This window comes from Mastomys coucha, unplaced genomic scaffold (genome assembly GCF_008632895.1).
Source record: "Mastomys coucha isolate ucsf_1 unplaced genomic scaffold, UCSF_Mcou_1 pScaffold21, whole genome shotgun sequence".
Taxonomy (NCBI): Eukaryota; Metazoa; Chordata; class Mammalia; order Rodentia; family Muridae; genus Mastomys; species Mastomys coucha.
Window position 1 is genome coordinate 189,911,608 of NW_022196904.1, and position 18,439 is coordinate 189,930,046.

Sequence of the window (18,439 nt, forward strand, 5' to 3'; positions counted from 1 at the left end):
TCTCTCTCTCTCTCTCTCTCTCTCTCTCTCTCTCTCACACACACACACACACACACACACACACTTTGGACTCTGTGCCTCCTTCTCAGCTGAGGCTCTGTAGCTGGGTCTCAGGCAGGCGCTGCCCTTCCCCGGAGGAGAGGCCACATGCTCTCTCTTTACATAAAAGAACCAAACTAGGATCTGTCTTTTTTCCTTCCCCCTCAGTATTTTACTATGAAGTTTTCAAATATGGAGCCAAGTTGACGAATCTCACAATGTGTGCTTATATACCTACCGCCTCTGTCCTGCTGCAATTAACCGAGTATTATACATGTGCTTTACCATGCATTTCTCCATCTGTGCACTTCCCCTCCACCCTGCAGTAAACGCTGCCCATGTATTTCTTGGATGTCTTCCAAAACCATTTGTACACATCAGTGCCCTTGCCTTTCCTGCGTCAGTGGACACATCAGTCACCGCGGCTCATATCTGATCTTTCTTTTTTCCCCTTTTAAGGTGAAATTTACAAAAGGTAAAGCACACAGTCTTAAGTGCACGTCTTCTGAGTTTAGACAGATGCATACAACTGTGTAACCCAAACCTAGTCAGCACAGAGAATATGGCCATCAGCCCAGGGGGTCCCCCCATCTACAAGTGTCTCTCCACTCCATGTCTCCAGAGGGAGCCAAGGGCTGAGTGTTTTCCTTCAGACTAATCTTTTATGAGGTATTATGTTTTTTAATCCCCCCTGTGTGTGTGTGAGTGTGTGTGTGCGCGCGCATGCACGCATGCGTGTGCCCACTACTAGAGGATCAGCAGAGGGCATCCGCCTGGAGCTGGAATTATGGAAAGGTATGAGCCATCCCACATTGGTGCTGGGAACCCAATTCCTAGCAGGATCATCAAGCACTCTTAACTGCTAAGCAATCTCTCTAGCCCCTCTGCCTTGTTGCTGATGTTGATTTGTTTTGTGTTGTTTCTAGACAAGGTCTAATTATGCACCCTAGAGCAGCCTTGGACTTAGGGTCCTCTGGTTTCCTGTGGTCCCAGTCTCTCAAATATTGGGAAGGCAGGTGCTTGCAGGCATCGGTGGGGTTCTTCTTATCCAAGTGGCCCTCTCTTCTCATGACCAGAACCCACATGTTCCTATCTTGGACTATTAACAGTATATTAATACATGTGCATGAGTGTTCTTCTGGGTAGATGCTTTTATTTCTCTCAGGTTTGGTTGACACCTCTCACCTGATCACTATTCTGCCAACCCTGAGTGTTGACAAGTCCAACTCAATCTCTTGGTCCCGCCATAGTGTGGTGCAGGCATTAGGAATTCAGACCAGCTGCCTGGGCTTGAACTCAGACTCAAGGCTAGCTGTTTGCCCTCTGCAAAATCAAACTGAGTATGCTGAACCCATATCAGCTTCTGAGAAATGAGGCTGAGATGAGCTTGGTGAGCACCTGACCCTCATGGCATCTCTCCTGGGATGACCTGGATAACTCCAGCTGCAGGGGATGCTCTCTCCTAACCTCCAACGGTGTCCTTGCACACGAGTGAGCGTGCACGCGCGCGTGTGCACACACTCACACACACACACACAGACAGAGAGTCAGAGACAGAGAGAGATTGAGATAAAGATAGACAGAGAGACATAGACAATTCTAAAAATACCTCTTTGCAGAAGATGACTCTTGCTTTTTTTATACGAAGCTCCTAAATGAGCCATACATGTTCACTAAACAGCAAGTGCTTGCTTCACATTTCTAGAATATGGAAGTCTGAGATCAGGATGTCAACAGGACAGGTTTTGGTGAGAGCCTTCTTCCTATTTACAGGCGATTGTCTTCTTGTTGTCTCTTCCGGTAATCCCTCTACTAACTGCCCTTCCAAAGACCCCGCTCCAAACTTACAGGTTAAAAGGACACCGAATTTGGAGAAACACACACATTCAGCCCACTATAGATAGGAACTAAGTTAACAGATGTGAAAAACACTTGCTGACAAAAGCCAGTAGGAAAATAACCAGGATCCGTCCCTTTCTGCTACCTGACATCCACAGGGACACTGGTGTTCATGGAGAACACCTTTCTCTGCTCAAAAAGCTACAACAGTTAGGGGCAGGGCTTCATAGAACTACTTTAAGTTCTGCTGCCCAGATTCTAAAAGATCCAAGGAAATCATTGCTATCTAGAATATCAAACGTTTTTTTTAATGAATTGGAATTTCATCAACTTGGGAACAGGACACTCCCTGTATGGATGAAGAATTCAGAATAGCTGATTGGTAACTGCTGAACAACAAAAGGTATGATAAGATGAGTTAATAAAAATAAGGAGATTCAATAACCAATACTATTCATCTAGCAGACAAAAATCTTTTCAATCATCCTGGGATTATTCAAAAACATGAGAAAACAGAGAGGTTTTTCAGCAGTAAACAAACTGGGACCATTCTCTAACTGTCCTCATCTGATCCCAGCACAGGATCTGTCAGGTTCGTTACCCTAGCAACGTCCTATAAACACAATTCCCTGCGTGCCTTTGTCTCCTTCACTTTCCCCCATCCCCAATGGCCACCTGTGCTGGGGATGCTCCTATTCTAACCACTCAGCGACTCGCTGCCCTTTAGAACCGACTTCCAGACCTTCACATTCACACAGGAAGCAAGCTCTGTATATCCTCTGAGCCATCTCCGCAGCCCTAAGAAACACATTTTAATCAACTTGGAAATGCTTCTCAGAAGATAACCCTGGCTACAAACAAGCATGTGTGTGCTGGCTGCTTCTGTGTCAGCTTGACACAAGCTCAAGTCATTTGGGAAGAGGAACATCAACTGAGAAAATGCCTCCTGGAGACTGGCCTATGGGCAAGCCTGTGAGGCATTTTCTGCATTTACAATGGACGTGGGAGTGTCTGGATCACTGTGGGTGGTGCCAGCCTTGGGGTGGGTGGTTCTGGACAGTAGAACAAAGCAGGCTGGGAAAGACGTGAGGAGCAAGTCAGTCAGGAGCACTCCTCCACGGCCTCTGCCCCTGCCTCCAGGGTGCTGCCCTGAGTTCCTCCTGACCTGACTTCCCAGAATGACAGACTACAAGCCTGTAGGCTGAGGCAAACCCTTTCATTACCAAGTTATTTTGGTCATGGTCATTATCACAGCTAGTAGAAACCCTAACTCTATGTGTTGCAGCAATTATGGTGGCCTGGAATGCTATATAGCCCCTAACAAGCCACACACTAAGATGATCTTGACTGTGGGATAATCCAGCCCCCAGTCCTTGACTGCTAGGGTGGAGAGAGGTAGGGTACCAAAGGTGTCACAAGAAATTAGGAAGCAGGTAGGCCTAGCAGGTAGATACATGTCCACCAGCTAGACACAGCAGTCACAGAAGTCTCCATGTCCAAACACTCCACCTGGAGGAGGCTGTCCACCAGTATGGGCAAGGGAAGTCACAGAGAAGGAAGTGGAGGAACTGGTGGTTGGGGTCAGACCAGACAGATAATTATTACTTTGGTATAAAGTAACTGTGGTGTTTGCATTATTAAAGTTTACTGTTTAATACTGGAATACATCCTTAATAAATGAGGTTATTTATATATATCATTTTAATGTGCATTCTTGCTTTATGTTCTTTGATAATATAATGATTTGTAACTTGCTGTTTGTTTTCTATTTATTTTATACGATGGAAAGGATATTAGGCAAAATTGAATGATTTTCTTATTCATGTTAAAGATGGGTCCTAAAGCTACGGAGACAACTCTCCAAATTAACAAAGCATTTGCCCAGGAACTCCTAATGGACATGTGGTACAGAGATAGCCCAGCAACTCTAACAGGGTAGAGGGTGGAGGCTGACAAGCACAGCATAGTGAGAGACCACTGGAAGTTGACAATAACCAACTGAGAGCAATCATCAAGGCCCAGGAGCTCTGCACGGTCCAGTCAGTGTCATGGAGAGGTAAGAAGGCTCAGTAAGTAGATAATCTCATGAGCTTACCCAAGCCAAAGGCTAAAAAAATGTCACTTTGATCTGCTTTCCTCTTTCATTCTATTCCCCAACGACAAACCATCTCTTGATTACGCCACACAGCCTGTAGATAGGTTGTATATGACAGAGAGCAAGGACCAGCACAATGACCAAACTCACCATAAGTAGGTCACGGTCACTGTTTGGTAGTCTGTTAGTCTGAGTCCCGGAGGAAACCATGACATCTGAGAGGTATGCTCAGCAAATCTATGAGATGTGACATAAAATACCTGCTGCCGGCACCGACCAATAGGGAGACCCCAGTTCTTTTCCATGATGATGCCTAACAGCCCTTCACAAAACCAATGCTTCAAAAATTGAAGGTATTGAGCTGCAAAGTTTGTATCATCCACAATGTTCGCCTGCCCCTTTCCAACCATTTCTTCAAACTTGATAACTTGTTGCAAGGAAAACACTTGATCAACAGAAATACGCAGAAAATGCTTTCCAAGTGTTCCTCGAATCCCAAAGCATAGAGTTTTGTGTTACAGAAAAATAAACTTATTGTTCACTGATAAAATGTGTTGAATATAATGGTACCTTTTTAATTAATAAAAATGTGTCTGAGTCTGGTTAGAGCAATTTAAAATGCTAGGCACGGTAGGTATTACAGGCCTTTAATTCCAGCACTTCAGAGGTATAGGCCCATAGATCACTGTGCATTTGAGACCAGTCTGGACTACACAGTAAGTTTCAGGCTAGCCAAAGTGACACCATGTATCCAAAAGGGGGAAGAATTTAAAACTCACAAGCCCAAACTGCAATTTCTTTAGCACTAACCTCATTATGTAACAACCCCCTGTGTGACACAAACCCTCATTATCTACCCTGAGACCAAGGTTGGAGATGTAAAGGGTGGCTCTGAGTTTGATCCCTAAGAGGATAAATCCATCCAAGAAAGGTACAGGGATGTAAGCCCTCAACATGCAGAGTGTCATAAACAGACCAGCTGCGTTGTCCCTGGCTCACCCAAGAGAAAGTGAGCAGAGGGCACGTGCTCCATTCAGAGGCAAGTCTCCAAGCAGCCAGCCCCCGACTCCAGCCATGACAAACCCACAGTTTACCTCCAAGCTAGTAGAGGATCAATAATCAATCAATAATCAGTGGAGGAGTCAGGAAGACAAGCCTGGGTCAGGTGCGGAAGCAGAGAGGAACACTTCGAACCCCCTCCCCTCCCTGCTTGTCCAGTCATGTGACTCCTTGAAAAGAGTCCCACTGGGAGTGTATGTCTGTTCCTTCCGTATGAATTAGGGCCAGGGAGGGTAGAGGAAGTTAGACTCAGCCAACCTGGGCCCAAGTCCTGGCCCAGGGGAACCTCCAAACCAGCAAGGACAGAGGCCAGCACCATCTTTATGATAATGGACTGAGCTGGAGACACCATTTCACAAAGGTATATTTGGATAACAGAGATATTTACAGATAGGCATTGTTCAGAGGTCAATGTGTGTGTGTGTGTGTGTGTGTGTGTGTGTGTGTGTGTGTCTTGTGCTGCCGGCCAGGAGGATCTAAATGAAATGATACTCCAGTAGTGACAAGTCAAACTATACCCAGGTTTTAGTTTCTAGAATCATTGTCCCAGCAAAGCAATCAGAGGACCATAAGGAAATAACCATGAGACTGTGCTGGGAAATAAGTCTGGAACATCTTTTGGTCTGGAACATACACAATATATCACAGAAATGAAGATGTGTGTGTGTATATATATGTGTGTATATATATATATATTCTTGATTATTAATATATCAAGGGGTTTACAGTGCTCCAAACTGGAGCAAACTGAGCAAGGAAATTAATAGTATAGTGATAAGACAGAGTATAAAATAAATACCCATGAGTTCATATTAATTGGTACTATAAATTATTACGAGCACTTAATACACTTTAGCAAGCATACACAAATTAATGAATGGAGTATTGAATAAGGAGAAATCGCAAATGAAAGACAATCCATGCAGATCCATGAGCTGAAAGAGAGCTGCACTCCTGACCTGGACTTGATGTAGAGTCCTTCCAGGAGAACAGAGAGAGAAGAGGAACTTCACAGAGGAGGAATTTGACAAATACCATTTCAGTCAAGTGATAGAGATCCGTATCAATAGTCATAAGTCACCTCTATGGGGACAGTATGAATACTTCACATGATGGGGCAGAAAGGTCACGTGGCAAGGTCATGTGGCATCTGTGTTAGTCCTTGCAAATATTATACACAGCTCCAGTCTAATCATTTAAAAAAAAAAAACAAAAAACACAGGGCCAGAGAAATGGCTTGCTGGGTAAGGGCACCTGCCACCAATCCTAAGGACCTGAGTTCCACCCCTAGGATCTGAGAACTGTCTCCTGCAAGCTTTCTACAGTACAATCGCGTATCACACACACAGAACAAGTAACATAAAACGTAACCATGAGTACAGAGCAAGCAGTCAAGCAATGCCATGACATCCATCTGAGGACTATGCCTCAAAACGATGGTTCCATTTGTAAACAAGGAAGATTTGAGAGACGGTCTGCCCTGGTCTCAATGTTTCATCCCTTAAAATCCACAGGCTGAAACAATCCCCAGGGTGGTGGCATTAGTAGATGGGTAGTCAGGATGAAGATGCCAGCAGGTTTGACATTTGACGAGGACAAGGTCTGACGTGTTCCCTGCTTCTGGCTGTGTCCTCACACAGAAAAGAACAGAGTGAGTCTCGTCTCTCGTGTCCCATCCTCAGTGGACTATACTCTCAGCCATGTGAGAGGAGGAGCATCGTAACCTGCTCACCCTCTGTCACCACCCACTAATTACAGAGGAACGAAGCACAGAGCACACCAGCACACTCTATGCTTTCTTGTTTTTAGAGCTCAGGTTGTTCCGTTCAGGAGACCATCAATTTAAAAGACAGACCCAACTCTGCCATTCACTAGGGATGCAACTATCCCTAGGATGATTCTACCTTACTTCTGTTTTCTTCTGTAAGACAGATTACCAACTATAACCACTTCAGGATTCTTATTAGAGAATCAAGAAGAAAATGTGTGCCAAGGGCCCAGGGCAATGCTTGGAATACAAGTTCCAGCCAACACTAGCATATCTTTACCCCTACAGCTTCTTCTGAGACAAAGGCTTATCATAATGCCCATCTCAGGCAAACCCTGTGATGCTCCTGTCTCAGATCCCAAGGGCTGGATTACAGGTATGCACCCTGACACCCAACTCTTCAATAAAAGCTTAAAGGACAACCTGCTCTCTTTAGTACTATCAATGGAAGAACCAAAGCTTCCATCTTTACAAATTTGGCAATTCTGAAACACAGGGTAGTGTGGAAAGAGACTACAACCCCACCCCAAACCACACCTTCTTACTAAGTGGACACAGACAAAGGCATTGAAGGGAGAGATCAAGAGCCTAAGTCACCCAGCAGGGAGCAGGCAGCCCTGCAGATCCCACAAGGAGCTTGGTAAACCATAGTACAAAATGAGTATTTATTTAAACATGCTTCTGGTTTTACACGCGTGCACACACACACACACACACACACACACACACCACACACTGCACGCACACACACACTGAATCTATGTAAAAATTAAATGCTAATGTTGTCCACTTATGCTAGGAAGATAGATGCATTTCCTACATGGCACAGAATATTCTATTAATTCTATGAAGAGTGAGGAAGCGGCCTGCCTGCCTCCACAGTGAACATTAACATAAAGGACAGTGTGGCCGGGGAACCAAGCGCTTCTACCACAGCATTAATGTCTCCTCACACCCTCCACTTACACATCAACAATCATGGATAGCAACTTAGCACATCTGCCTAGAAATGATAGCAAAGATTTAATTCGTCCACCCAAATCCCACCCTCATAAAGAAAACACTATTTCATAATGCAAGATGTTATCAGAGGAGCCATAATTCATGGCTAAGGGGCCAAAGCTTTCCTTGTAATAATGGGTTTTCTGAAGTGGCTAGGGAAAACCTAAGATCCGGCCACAGGAGTTAGGCCAGTAAGTTCTAAAGATGCAGAAGAGCTCAAGTTGAGTTTATTATAAATGACTGTGGTCTCCTGTCACCACAAGCCCACCCCAACAATTAACAAGCTTGGCTTAGCTGCCAGAGACCAATCTATGATTTATTGTTCTCTCCAAATTAATAAAAGCCTCGCTATCCGTTGCGAATCCCAGTATTCACGTGCTAGGGAAAAGCTGATGTTTCAAGATGTGGCTGGGCTACAGTTCTGAAACCACTTCTCTAACCCTAATGCTTCGTGCCCACCCAGGCCCTGCAGATAATAGCCAGACCATTATGAACCTATGCTTAGACTCAACCACATAGATAGCCTAAGACTGTGGGCAGGAAGGCAGCAGGGTGGGCGAAAAACCGAGGTCACGGGGCTGCACAGCTGTCCCAGCGCACAAGGAAAATAACCCCACCGGGAACAGAGCCGAGTTTCCCAGGGTACCAGCCACCGGTTGGATTGCAGAGGCCTTCCTGGTACAAGCAGGTTTAGTTCGTTTGTTTAAGCTTTACATAAAAGCTTAACAACTGGAGTTCTGAATGCATTCCCAGAGTTCCAGCTTCTCTTGAATAATTTCTGTCCAAAGATACCCAGATTCTCACATGGTTCCCATCTGATCTGGGGAACTAACAAATTGTGTCAAATGGACATAAGGGTTCATGGGGCCACAGTGCCATCAGTACACAATCTCTCTTCCCATATTCCAGGGGCCCAGGGGATCTTAGAATTGAATACTCTAACTCTAGCTCTGCTAAATTCAGTCAAAGTGTGTGTGTGTGTGTGTGTGTGTGTGTATGTGTGTGTGTGTAATCAAAGTATTTACACATACATGTGTGTATATATGTTTGCATATGTATACATTTATGCATTTATGTGTGCATACACACATATGTATGTGTATATATGTATACATGTGTATATATGTATATATGTATATGTGTGTATATATGTATGGGTGGGTATGTGTTGTGTGTGTGTAAGCATTACTTTTAAAGTTTTCTTTAGTGATGTGTATGTATGTGGTTATATATGTACATGAGTGCAGGTATCCCAGGAAGCCAGAACGAGGTGCCAGATCTCCTGGAACTTAAGTTATAGGCTGCTAATGTAGATTTGGGGGCTCAAACTTAGGTTTTCTGAAAGAGCTGTATGCATTCTTAACTGCTGTGCCATCCCTTCTGACTGGTTTTAATCTCCTATGCAGTCATGACCTGGAATCTGTTGGTTGGTTCGAGGATTCTCGGGAGAACTCCAAACCTGCACATGCTTAAGACCGTATTCCCAGATGACTTGGAACATTAAGGAGTTCAGGTGCTTTGTAAATAGCCACTACGATGCATACAGGGGATATGACAAGAAAAATAAGCTGTCACATGTGTAGTAGCTGCAAATATGCCTGGTCACATTTTCCACCTGTGGCTGTCTAAGGACAGACACCTAGAGCTAAATGTAATCTTATTTATGTATCAGAGGGAAAAGCATTTATGGGCTTCATGACAATACACATGCTCACATGCATGTTTATGTGTGTGCTCTGGAGAAAGCTGGCTTTGTAACTTGAACAGACTGCTAGTTCCCCAGCTTAGGAGAGTGGAGACTGACCAGAGGGCAAGGGCAGGGCCTGAGCCACTGGGCAGCCAGCTCTAGCCCCATTTCCATACACTGTATACTGCTCCTCTGCACCTATTTGCTCACAGCCGAAGGAACTATTTTTAGATATAAATAAGATTTGACCCTTCTTCTACTGAAAAGCTCCTCCAGCTTCCTCCCCCTGAGCCACAGACCTCACTCAGCCCCCATTCTCCTTGCTCATTCTATACAGTTCTCCCCACTCACCAGCCCCAGCCATAACTGCTTCCCCTGGAGCGTAGAACACTGGAAGCCTGCTCAATTTCATCCTCCAGGTTCTCTAGTTCATCATTCTTGTCCTTCCCCGACCACACCACACAAAGTGTCCCTCTTAGGCACCAGAACATCACCCTGGAATGATTCCGTTACTTGACACAAGTTGTTTTATTCTTGCTTCCTTGCCTACCAACTACCCTGTGCACCATTGCTGTCTCGTTCACTCCCCGATCATGATCATCAAGACCAACAAAGTACCCGCCACCTGTTTCCAGCTTCAGGAGACACATAACAGAGGACACATCTCTCCCTAAGCAACAGCCCAGCTCTGGGCGGAAACAGGAGCGAGGGAAGCTTCACCTCCTTGGTCTCAGGTCATGCAAGGACTTCAGTTCAAAGAGAATCAACTCAGTGGCTACGTCTAGCAACTGTACCCGTGTATATTTACAAATGCCCCACTGAGCGACAGTATTCGGATCTTGAAGCTGCTCTCCAAGTTTCTGTTCGATTTTGGAATCAGGGTTGCATCTATGCATGAGTGCATTTTAAAAGGCGCTTCAGTGGCTTCAAATGAGGCATGTAGGCCTGCGTGGGGGTGTGCCTGCTCGCCATCATCAAATGATTGCCGTGAAAGAGCTCTAAGTGGAGACATGTGTGTCTACATTGGTGTCTCGGTACATGCATGAAGAGCCACTGAGTGAGAGCTCAGGGGCTCTGTGAATAACAGGCTCCATGGTCTTGGCTCTTTGTTCAGAAAAGATGCAGCTGTGAGTCCACTGGTCCTTGACCATCTTCAGCTGTGGCCTAAGCAAGTAGCATTTCTAGAAGAAAGTGTCAAAACAAGCAGCAAAATGCCACTGGATCAAAAGAGAAACTCATACCCACAAACACGCACCACACACACACAGCCCTGAAAGGCCCAGCATGCTGTCACCTACTATAAAAAAGACTGATCCTAGTGAAATAAAGATAATGTGATCTGGAGGAAAAAACTCGTGCTTCCTCCGAGAAGGTTGTCAACCGCATGCTTGCTTCCCCCCTCTGCCTGCCAGAGCATACGCAGCACAAACACACAGCCATACAGCAGGCAGACAGGCTCTCTCTCCTCTTGCTGGCAAGGCACACCTGTAAAGCAGTGTCTCTTCCACCGGGTGCCCAGCCCCACCCCACCCCCAAGCCCAAACCACAGGCTATGTTCAGGAAGGTTAGAGCCACTGTCAGTGGCCACCTTGAAATGGGTTTCATTTGCAAAAACTATATTTCTGCTGTTTGTTTCTACCACAACTTACGTCCCCTGGGGATTTCCGGTTGTAACAATCATATTTTCAGAGTCTGTGTAAAGGATGCAGAATGCCATGGCTTGGTTTCCTACGTCTGTCAATATTATTTGGAACAGTATTTTCATAGGTAGAGTGACCAGAAACAAAGGCATGGGGAGAGGGTAGGTATCTGCTGTGTAAGCTCTTTAAATATCCTTTCTGGTGTGTCTCAGAACAACATGGTCCTCTAAGAACAAAGTCTGTAAATAATTAATAATAAATTCCATTGCCAGTATCTTTTATGTGTGTGTTCAATATAAAAGTGATTTATAAATTGTGACATCTCAAGAACAAATACTTCCAAAATTCTGGTGCTCAGGGTCTAAAAACATTCACTGTACAAAATATGGATAGAAATTTGTAGGTTTCATGAAAGTTGGGAAATATTAAAAATCAATAAATGGATATTGAATATATTGAACCTGGTATATACATTTGGAAGTTATTGAGAATTTCATATATTCATGAGATGTTCTCATCAAATCTAAGCCCTGCTGCCTCCCCTCGAGCTTCTCTCCTGTTTCTCCACTCCCACTCTTCTCTTCTGACCTCTCCCCAACTCCTTCACTAAGAACATTCACTGCTGCCCGTGTGGACAATGTTTGTGTAGGACCATCTATCTACATGAGCATGGCTAGAGCATCTCAATGGGTAAATCAACAGAGACTCAAAGACCATGAGATATTCCGCTCTAAACGGGATGACTATAGCACATACTCTTACCCCAAAGCTCGCGGGTCATTGTGAAAAAGAGGGTAGAAAGATGTAAAGATCCAGAGGTAGACTCCTGCAAGGAAAGGGTACTTGCGGGACAGTGTAGCTGCCCAGATGAACACAGAGTAGCCATGGCTGCATGCACAAGATCTGCACAAGATCAGTATAAGATCAAGTCAGCCAAAATCCCAGCACAGGGAGGGAGGGGCCCATGAAGTCCCATCCTCACTGAAGCTGAAGCTATCAGCAACCGACGGCCATAGAGAAGAGAGTAGTTCTTCAGGAACGCAGACCTTAGTAGTATCTTCAAAGAGAGCCATAGCCCCCATCCCATGACTCAGTAGGCAACTCTTGGCTGTGGGCCTCTTTCTCTTTCAGATGCTATTAAGTCTCAATGGCCAGTGATTTGTAGATGATTATAAGTTTTACTGTGTGTATCATTGCAACTGACAGGCAAATCCCATCAATCAAATGGCATGGTTGATGAAAAGGGACACAGATTTGACATCAGCTCTCCGCCAGCCACTCTTTATATCAATTACAGCTCTGGAGATGGCTCTCTGTGGCACTCAGATGGGAGGCCCTCCCCTTCTTCCCCCTTCTCTCTTCCCCCTTCCCCAATAACCCTGAAGTACATGTTCCCAGTTCAAGTGCTTTGTGTTGCGAGGGGAGAAATATCATCTGGAGTCAGGTGGGTGGTATTTATATCGCAATTCGTGGGGGGTCTCCTTTCCTACTGTCTCACTGAACCCCCAATTTGTCAAGGATGAGAAGCCACCGCAGCAATGGGCACCGACCGACCGCAGCGCTCTCATTATGCCGACAGCCATGACACCTTTTCAATTCTGCCCATCTCTTAGTCTCTAGTCAAATGGAACTTATTGCTTATAGCTTGTTGAAATTTTATGAATTATTTATGAAAGTAGGTCTACGACTCCAGACTGTTAAAAGACAACACAATAGAAACCCTCCTCGTTACCCACAACCTGGCTTCTATCGGAGAGCAGGTACTCTCCGTATCATGAGCTGCATGTTTGGGGTGCAACAGCAGTTGTTAAAAAAAAATACAGAGTCTTTAAGAATATTTGGAAGCTATTTATGGAATGCCTGGTCATATTTTTAAACCTTTACTGTAAACCAGCTTTGAGTTCCAGAAAGATACAGTGGATATACTTCCCAGCTTGAATACAAACAACTCATGTCTGCCACCATTACCCCAACTCGACTGAAAGGCAATTCTCCCATCATGTGCAGCCAGAAGGTTCTAGCCAGGTCATGACTCCAGAGTTTTCCTCTGTTTCAAAGAGCTTTGTGCCTATGTACATGTGAGGAGCACACCCCAGCCAGTGACACTGGTGTGAAAACCCATGGGTTTCAGCTCTGTAAGATGAGGACATATCAGTCAGACATATCAATGAGAAAATACTTGGGTTTCTGCTCAGCAGAGCAGGAGACCTTGGGCTGTAAAACAGAGGGCACCACTGACAACTGACTCTGCCAGTCACACACTCAGCTGGAGAGGCTGAGGCATGGCTAGGCTGGAGGGCACCAAGCGGCAAGCCAGCTGCTCTTGTCACACCCCCATGGCTACATGTTTGCTCAGCAAAGACACCTCCATTGGGGCTGGCTGAGGGGGCCTTTTGAAAAGCAGGAACCCCCCCTCCATAGATACCTGTTCTTGTCCCATGACATCCCTAACCTCCTCCCCAGATGTTTAGTCCCCAGACCCAACCCCAAACCTGGTTGAGAGGAAGAAGCAGAGCCCAGAGAGACTGATGGCACCCTCAGGCTGCTGTCCTTATAGGGTCTCTAAATTTTCAGAGACACAGCCTCTGAGAAGGCCAAGTCCCACCACCCAAACTGTGTAGCCAAGAGGAGAGCAATAGGATGCGGTGAAACTTACCTTGCTGGAAAACATCTGAGAGCAGGAGGGGAAAATATGAGAGGAGAGAGAGAAAGAGAGGAAAACATTAATGATGGTAAAGAAGAAAGGGTGACAATCAGCTCTTGCATGCTGGCTTTGCTAACTGCTCTCCACACCGCACTCCCTGCACACACCAAGCTCAGGCTGTGGGTGGAGACCACCTGGGTCTAAATCATGGCTAGCACTTATAAACTCTTTGATTTGCTGTCCCCTAAACCAAAACACAGGCACAATGACTGGAAAGATTGAATGTGTCATGGCCTGACTATTAAGGACTTAGGACAATAGTCTGCAAGTAGCACATAGGACAAAGCTGTTTGTTGGGATCCAGAATGTCACAATTGCAATGGCCTTATGAAACGGGCTCTCTATCATTCTTATCTTATAGAGAAGCTGCGTCTCCACAGGGCTCGTACAGGAAGGGCTGAGAACTGAACCAAGCCTGTGTGATCCTGAAATCATCCAGCTCTGTAAAGCTACCTGACTGATGGAAGACAACAATACCTCGCAAAAGCATAGACTGAAAGAGTCTGTGAATTCAGGGTCATCATATTTAAATCACACAAACAAAACATGCATACACTCTGCACATGATAACCCATGACTAATAATTACACTGTGTCTTCATGGTGACCCCTAAGTCTGCTAAAAAGGTGAAAAAAAATCCATGTATCTTTTCCAACAAACACTGGAAAGAGAGTTGTGTGCTGAATACTTTGTTACTCGTAGTCACAGTGAAACAAAACACCCTACCTGCCCAAAAGGACTTCCAAGCCAAGTGTATTTTGATCTTTGAACCTAGTATGCACGGACAGCAAAGCTTCATTTTTCTAACTGGACTCTGCTCAACAGTACAGATGAGACTCCCAGTTTGGCAGCCATTTTCATGGCCACAGAGAACTCTCCTCTGTGGATATGCTACCATTTTTTGTTTTGTTTTGTTTTCCCCCATTTTGATACTGGTGACTTTTCAACTTATTTCAGAGTTTAGCAATCAGGAATCAAGATAACTGTCTTTCTCCACATCTCGCAGTGACCACAGCTACATGTAGAAATCAGTTTTTTGTTTGTTTGCTTTTGTTCGTTTTTATCTTTTTTTTTATCTTCTACACACAAGAGAGCTTAGCCTCCCTATCATCACAGAAGTTTCCCAATTGCTCATGGTTTTTTCATTTGATATCTTCAACATACAGAGGGGGAGCAGTGACCCGGGACCACCCAGATGGGAGCTAGCACCTGCCTGCTCTGTATGAAGGGCTGCAAAGAGAAGCTTCCCGAAGATAGGCTGACAGCACATACAGAAATCTGTCCAAACTGCATTCCTGGACCAACAGCTTTAGGACTTTAACCCAACAAAACATCCCCTAAAGGTAAAAATGGGATCTAGAGAGAGGTACATCAAAGTATTGCTTACAACGGGGAAGCATAGGGTGATGCTAACAGTCACCAGAGAATCAACGTAACGGATGTGCACATGGCTTGCTGTGCAATGATTTTAATGACTAAGGAGAACTGTGGAGATGGGTCAGAACCCAAGTTTGACCACTGGAATCTGTGTGAAGGAGGAAGGGAAGAAGTGACTGTTCAGATTTGTCCTCTGGCCACCACAGCATGCTTATATCTCTCCACCCCCTCCCCTGTGCCCCTCTCCCCCACAGTCGTTTTGAAATGGTTATAGACTCTAACTGACCTCCAATGAGAACATTAGACATCTAGGTGGAGCACATAATCCCGAAGACATTGATGTGCCTGTGGGCATGTGCCTGTTCATGGCTGCGTGAAGAGAGGTTTGCGACAATGGCCACAAAGATATCCCTCATCTTTGGTGGATGGAACTTGGGTTTCTTTAGTCTTATATGAGATTTTATATATTATTTTAATCTTTAACAATGAGCATACCTTATATTCACAACCTCTGTTTAAAACTAACATGTTTAGATAAACACATATTGTTGTTATGATGTCCTAAGTAATATACTATCATACAAGCAATCTAGAGGTGATTTAAAGCACACAGAACAGCATTTATAGATTATAAACACATACTGTGGCATTTCTGTAAGGGACCCGAGAACCTGCAGACTCGAGGAGCACGAACCTCTCCTGTGTGTGCTGTGTGGCATCCTCTAGCCTTGGCAATTCATCTTCAGTGCAGATTCTGGCCCAGCATGAGACACTACTGCCCGGGGACTGAGGAAAAAGGCTGGAGGCAGCTTCCTAAATCTACCACACTACATGTGCTTGCTTCCTGGACCTCACCGTCTGAACACCTAGTCTCTGAACAGCTTGTACTCCTGACAGAGCCTGGCTACCCAGCCTTCGAGTGTCATAGGCACTGCTCACAGAGAGGGAACTCACCATTTCCACCTGTGTTCCTAGAGTAATCCATGCATGTCGCAATTGTAACTCCGATTATAATTCGTTAGTTCTGTAGATTGAGCTCCTGAGGATAGGAGCAATGGACCTTAAACTCCTACCTCCATCCAGACCACCGGACGCTGTTACCACTGAGAGAGAAGCAAAAGACGGTGCCTCTGCTTACTACTCCCTCAATGTCCAAGATAAGGAAACTGAGTCCAGGATAAATACAAAATCGTTTCCTAAGGTCATACGTGGGCCACAAGGCTGAGCCAGGACTACATGAGACTCATTTAACCTTAATAAAGTTCAAATGCTTATCGTGATTATTAGCAAAGAACAAATTAGACATTTATCATTCCCCTTTAATGAATACAGACAAAAACTTTCATCCTTGAAAGCATCAGGAAAATGAGATTAATCTCTTAAATACAGACCCAGTCTCGACATCCGTCCAGAATCCTCAACCTCCTCTCCAAGACTTTGACAAGTAGCATTTCCTTCGAAACTCAGAATTGATTTGAGTCACTGGACAGCAACACCACAGGCTGTGGGGGAGGGAGCTCAGGGCTGACTCTTTGCCCTTCTTCCTCCCAATCCCCCTATGTGCTTCACATCTTTGCAGACAAATGTGCACAGCTGCTACTCAGGCCTGCCATCCCCCAAAGCCTCCTGACGTTCAAGTGGCTATTTCCGGTTACCTTCTTCTTTTAAAAAGCTCTTCCAGGCGTGTTTTCACACTCGAGTTTTACCCACATGTAAATTTAAACAGACTCTAGTACAAATACTACACAGGCACCATCTTGGAATTTACACTCTAAATTCATGTCTTTGGGTGTCTGTGGCATAAATCTTCTAACTCTTAGCAGCATTCACTTCATATTCCCTGTAATAATGGCTCACGGGTCTTTTCAATTTTCATGTTAACAGATGAAAATGGCCACCCAAGCTCAAGCTGGAATGGTGTGTAGATGGGACAGTGGAACTGAAGGAGAAGGAGGGGAGCTGACCGTGTCCATGTGGTTCAGGGACATGTTGAACTCTACCACACACACACACTTTCCCCAGATCAATGGATGTTACAACATATTGGTCCCCAAAGTTCACTGCACCGTCCCTTGTTCCAGCATTTGTGAGCACAGCATCTATCTCCACAGCCATCGGCTTTGCCACTTCTAAAGATCAAAGCTTGCAGAATGGGAGTACGGAGGTTACGGTTTCGGTCTAACCAACCACAGAGAATTATTCAGGAGATGGCCTGCCCCTCTGACCTCCCATTTCCTTGCTACAGATTCTAAAACCACTCCATGCCCCTGGGAAGGTGAAGTTCACTGAGACATTTAAGCCACTGAAAGCCACAGTGAGGGTAAGACACTGGCTTTTTCTACCCTCGCAGAACTCAGAATCACATAAATCCAGAGCTGGGAGTTGCCATTGACCACCACCCCAGCCACAATTAAGTTGAGCCCAAAGGACACCAGGGACAGGGATGCAGAGGAAACCAACTCCTTCAGACAAAGCTTTGTTCAGACACACGTGAACAAAGAAAGCCTGTTCTCCAGCCCCTCACTCCCAACTCCCCCGCCCTCCAGCCTTGGGAGCCCTTCTAGTCCTGGAGACAGATGAAAGGCCATGTGTGAGCTGGCCATTCATATGTGGGAAGAAAACAAGGAGGAAGGGCTCCAGATTTGCCTTTCTTAACCTGATGGGAGACCGAGGATGCGCGCCCCTCCCCCACCGCTATGGGGGATTCAAACCCCCAAGCTCTGTAATGCATGGAGTCCTCAGAGACCCAGGCCATAAAAAGACTAGATTATTTATTATTATTAATAAATTATGGCAATTAAGCTGGGTGATTCCCAAACGTGGCTGATGAGAAATTTGCTTGAGTACTGCTCACCCACACGGCTAGTGTTTACCTCTATTAAAAATGATTTAACTACACTCTGGGTGAACCCCTGTCTTGGGCCTGGGTTAATAATTAGCAATGCACAGAGCCATGTGGGTTAAGTGAGTCGGCTGTCCTTTATTTACCTATGGCTCTGTTTTACGAGGAGAAGTGGATGGCGGTCTTACTGCCCATTCTGACTGCTCGGAATAATTAATTTACTATTCCAATCCACAGTCCCCGACTACAGGTAAAGAAACCTCACCATTATTACAGTATCACACGTAGCCCGCACACCACAGCGTTCAAGATCTGCCCAACAGAAGGAGTGTGCATGACTTCTGGGGGAGGGGGAGTCACTACTTCCCAAACGATGTAATCACACTC

The 18,439-nt window shown here is 45.2% G+C and overlaps 1 protein-coding gene across 4 annotated transcripts in view; it reads right to left on the bottom strand.

The window, feature by feature from the left end:
• The window catches only part of Gfra1 (GDNF family receptor alpha 1), a 220,214-nt gene that overhangs the window by 143,511 nt on the left and 58,264 nt on the right, over positions 1-18,439 (bottom strand). For 2 of the 4 annotated variants that reach the window (XM_031390835.1, XM_031390834.1), the window contains exon 5: positions 13,786-13,800. The exons of the other annotated variants lie outside the window; for them this stretch is intronic. In XM_031390835.1, coding sequence (XP_031246695.1) covers positions 13,786-13,800 — 15 coding nt within the window. The remainder of the gene's footprint in view (positions 1-13,785; positions 13,801-18,439) is intronic. 4 annotated transcript variants of the gene reach the window in all.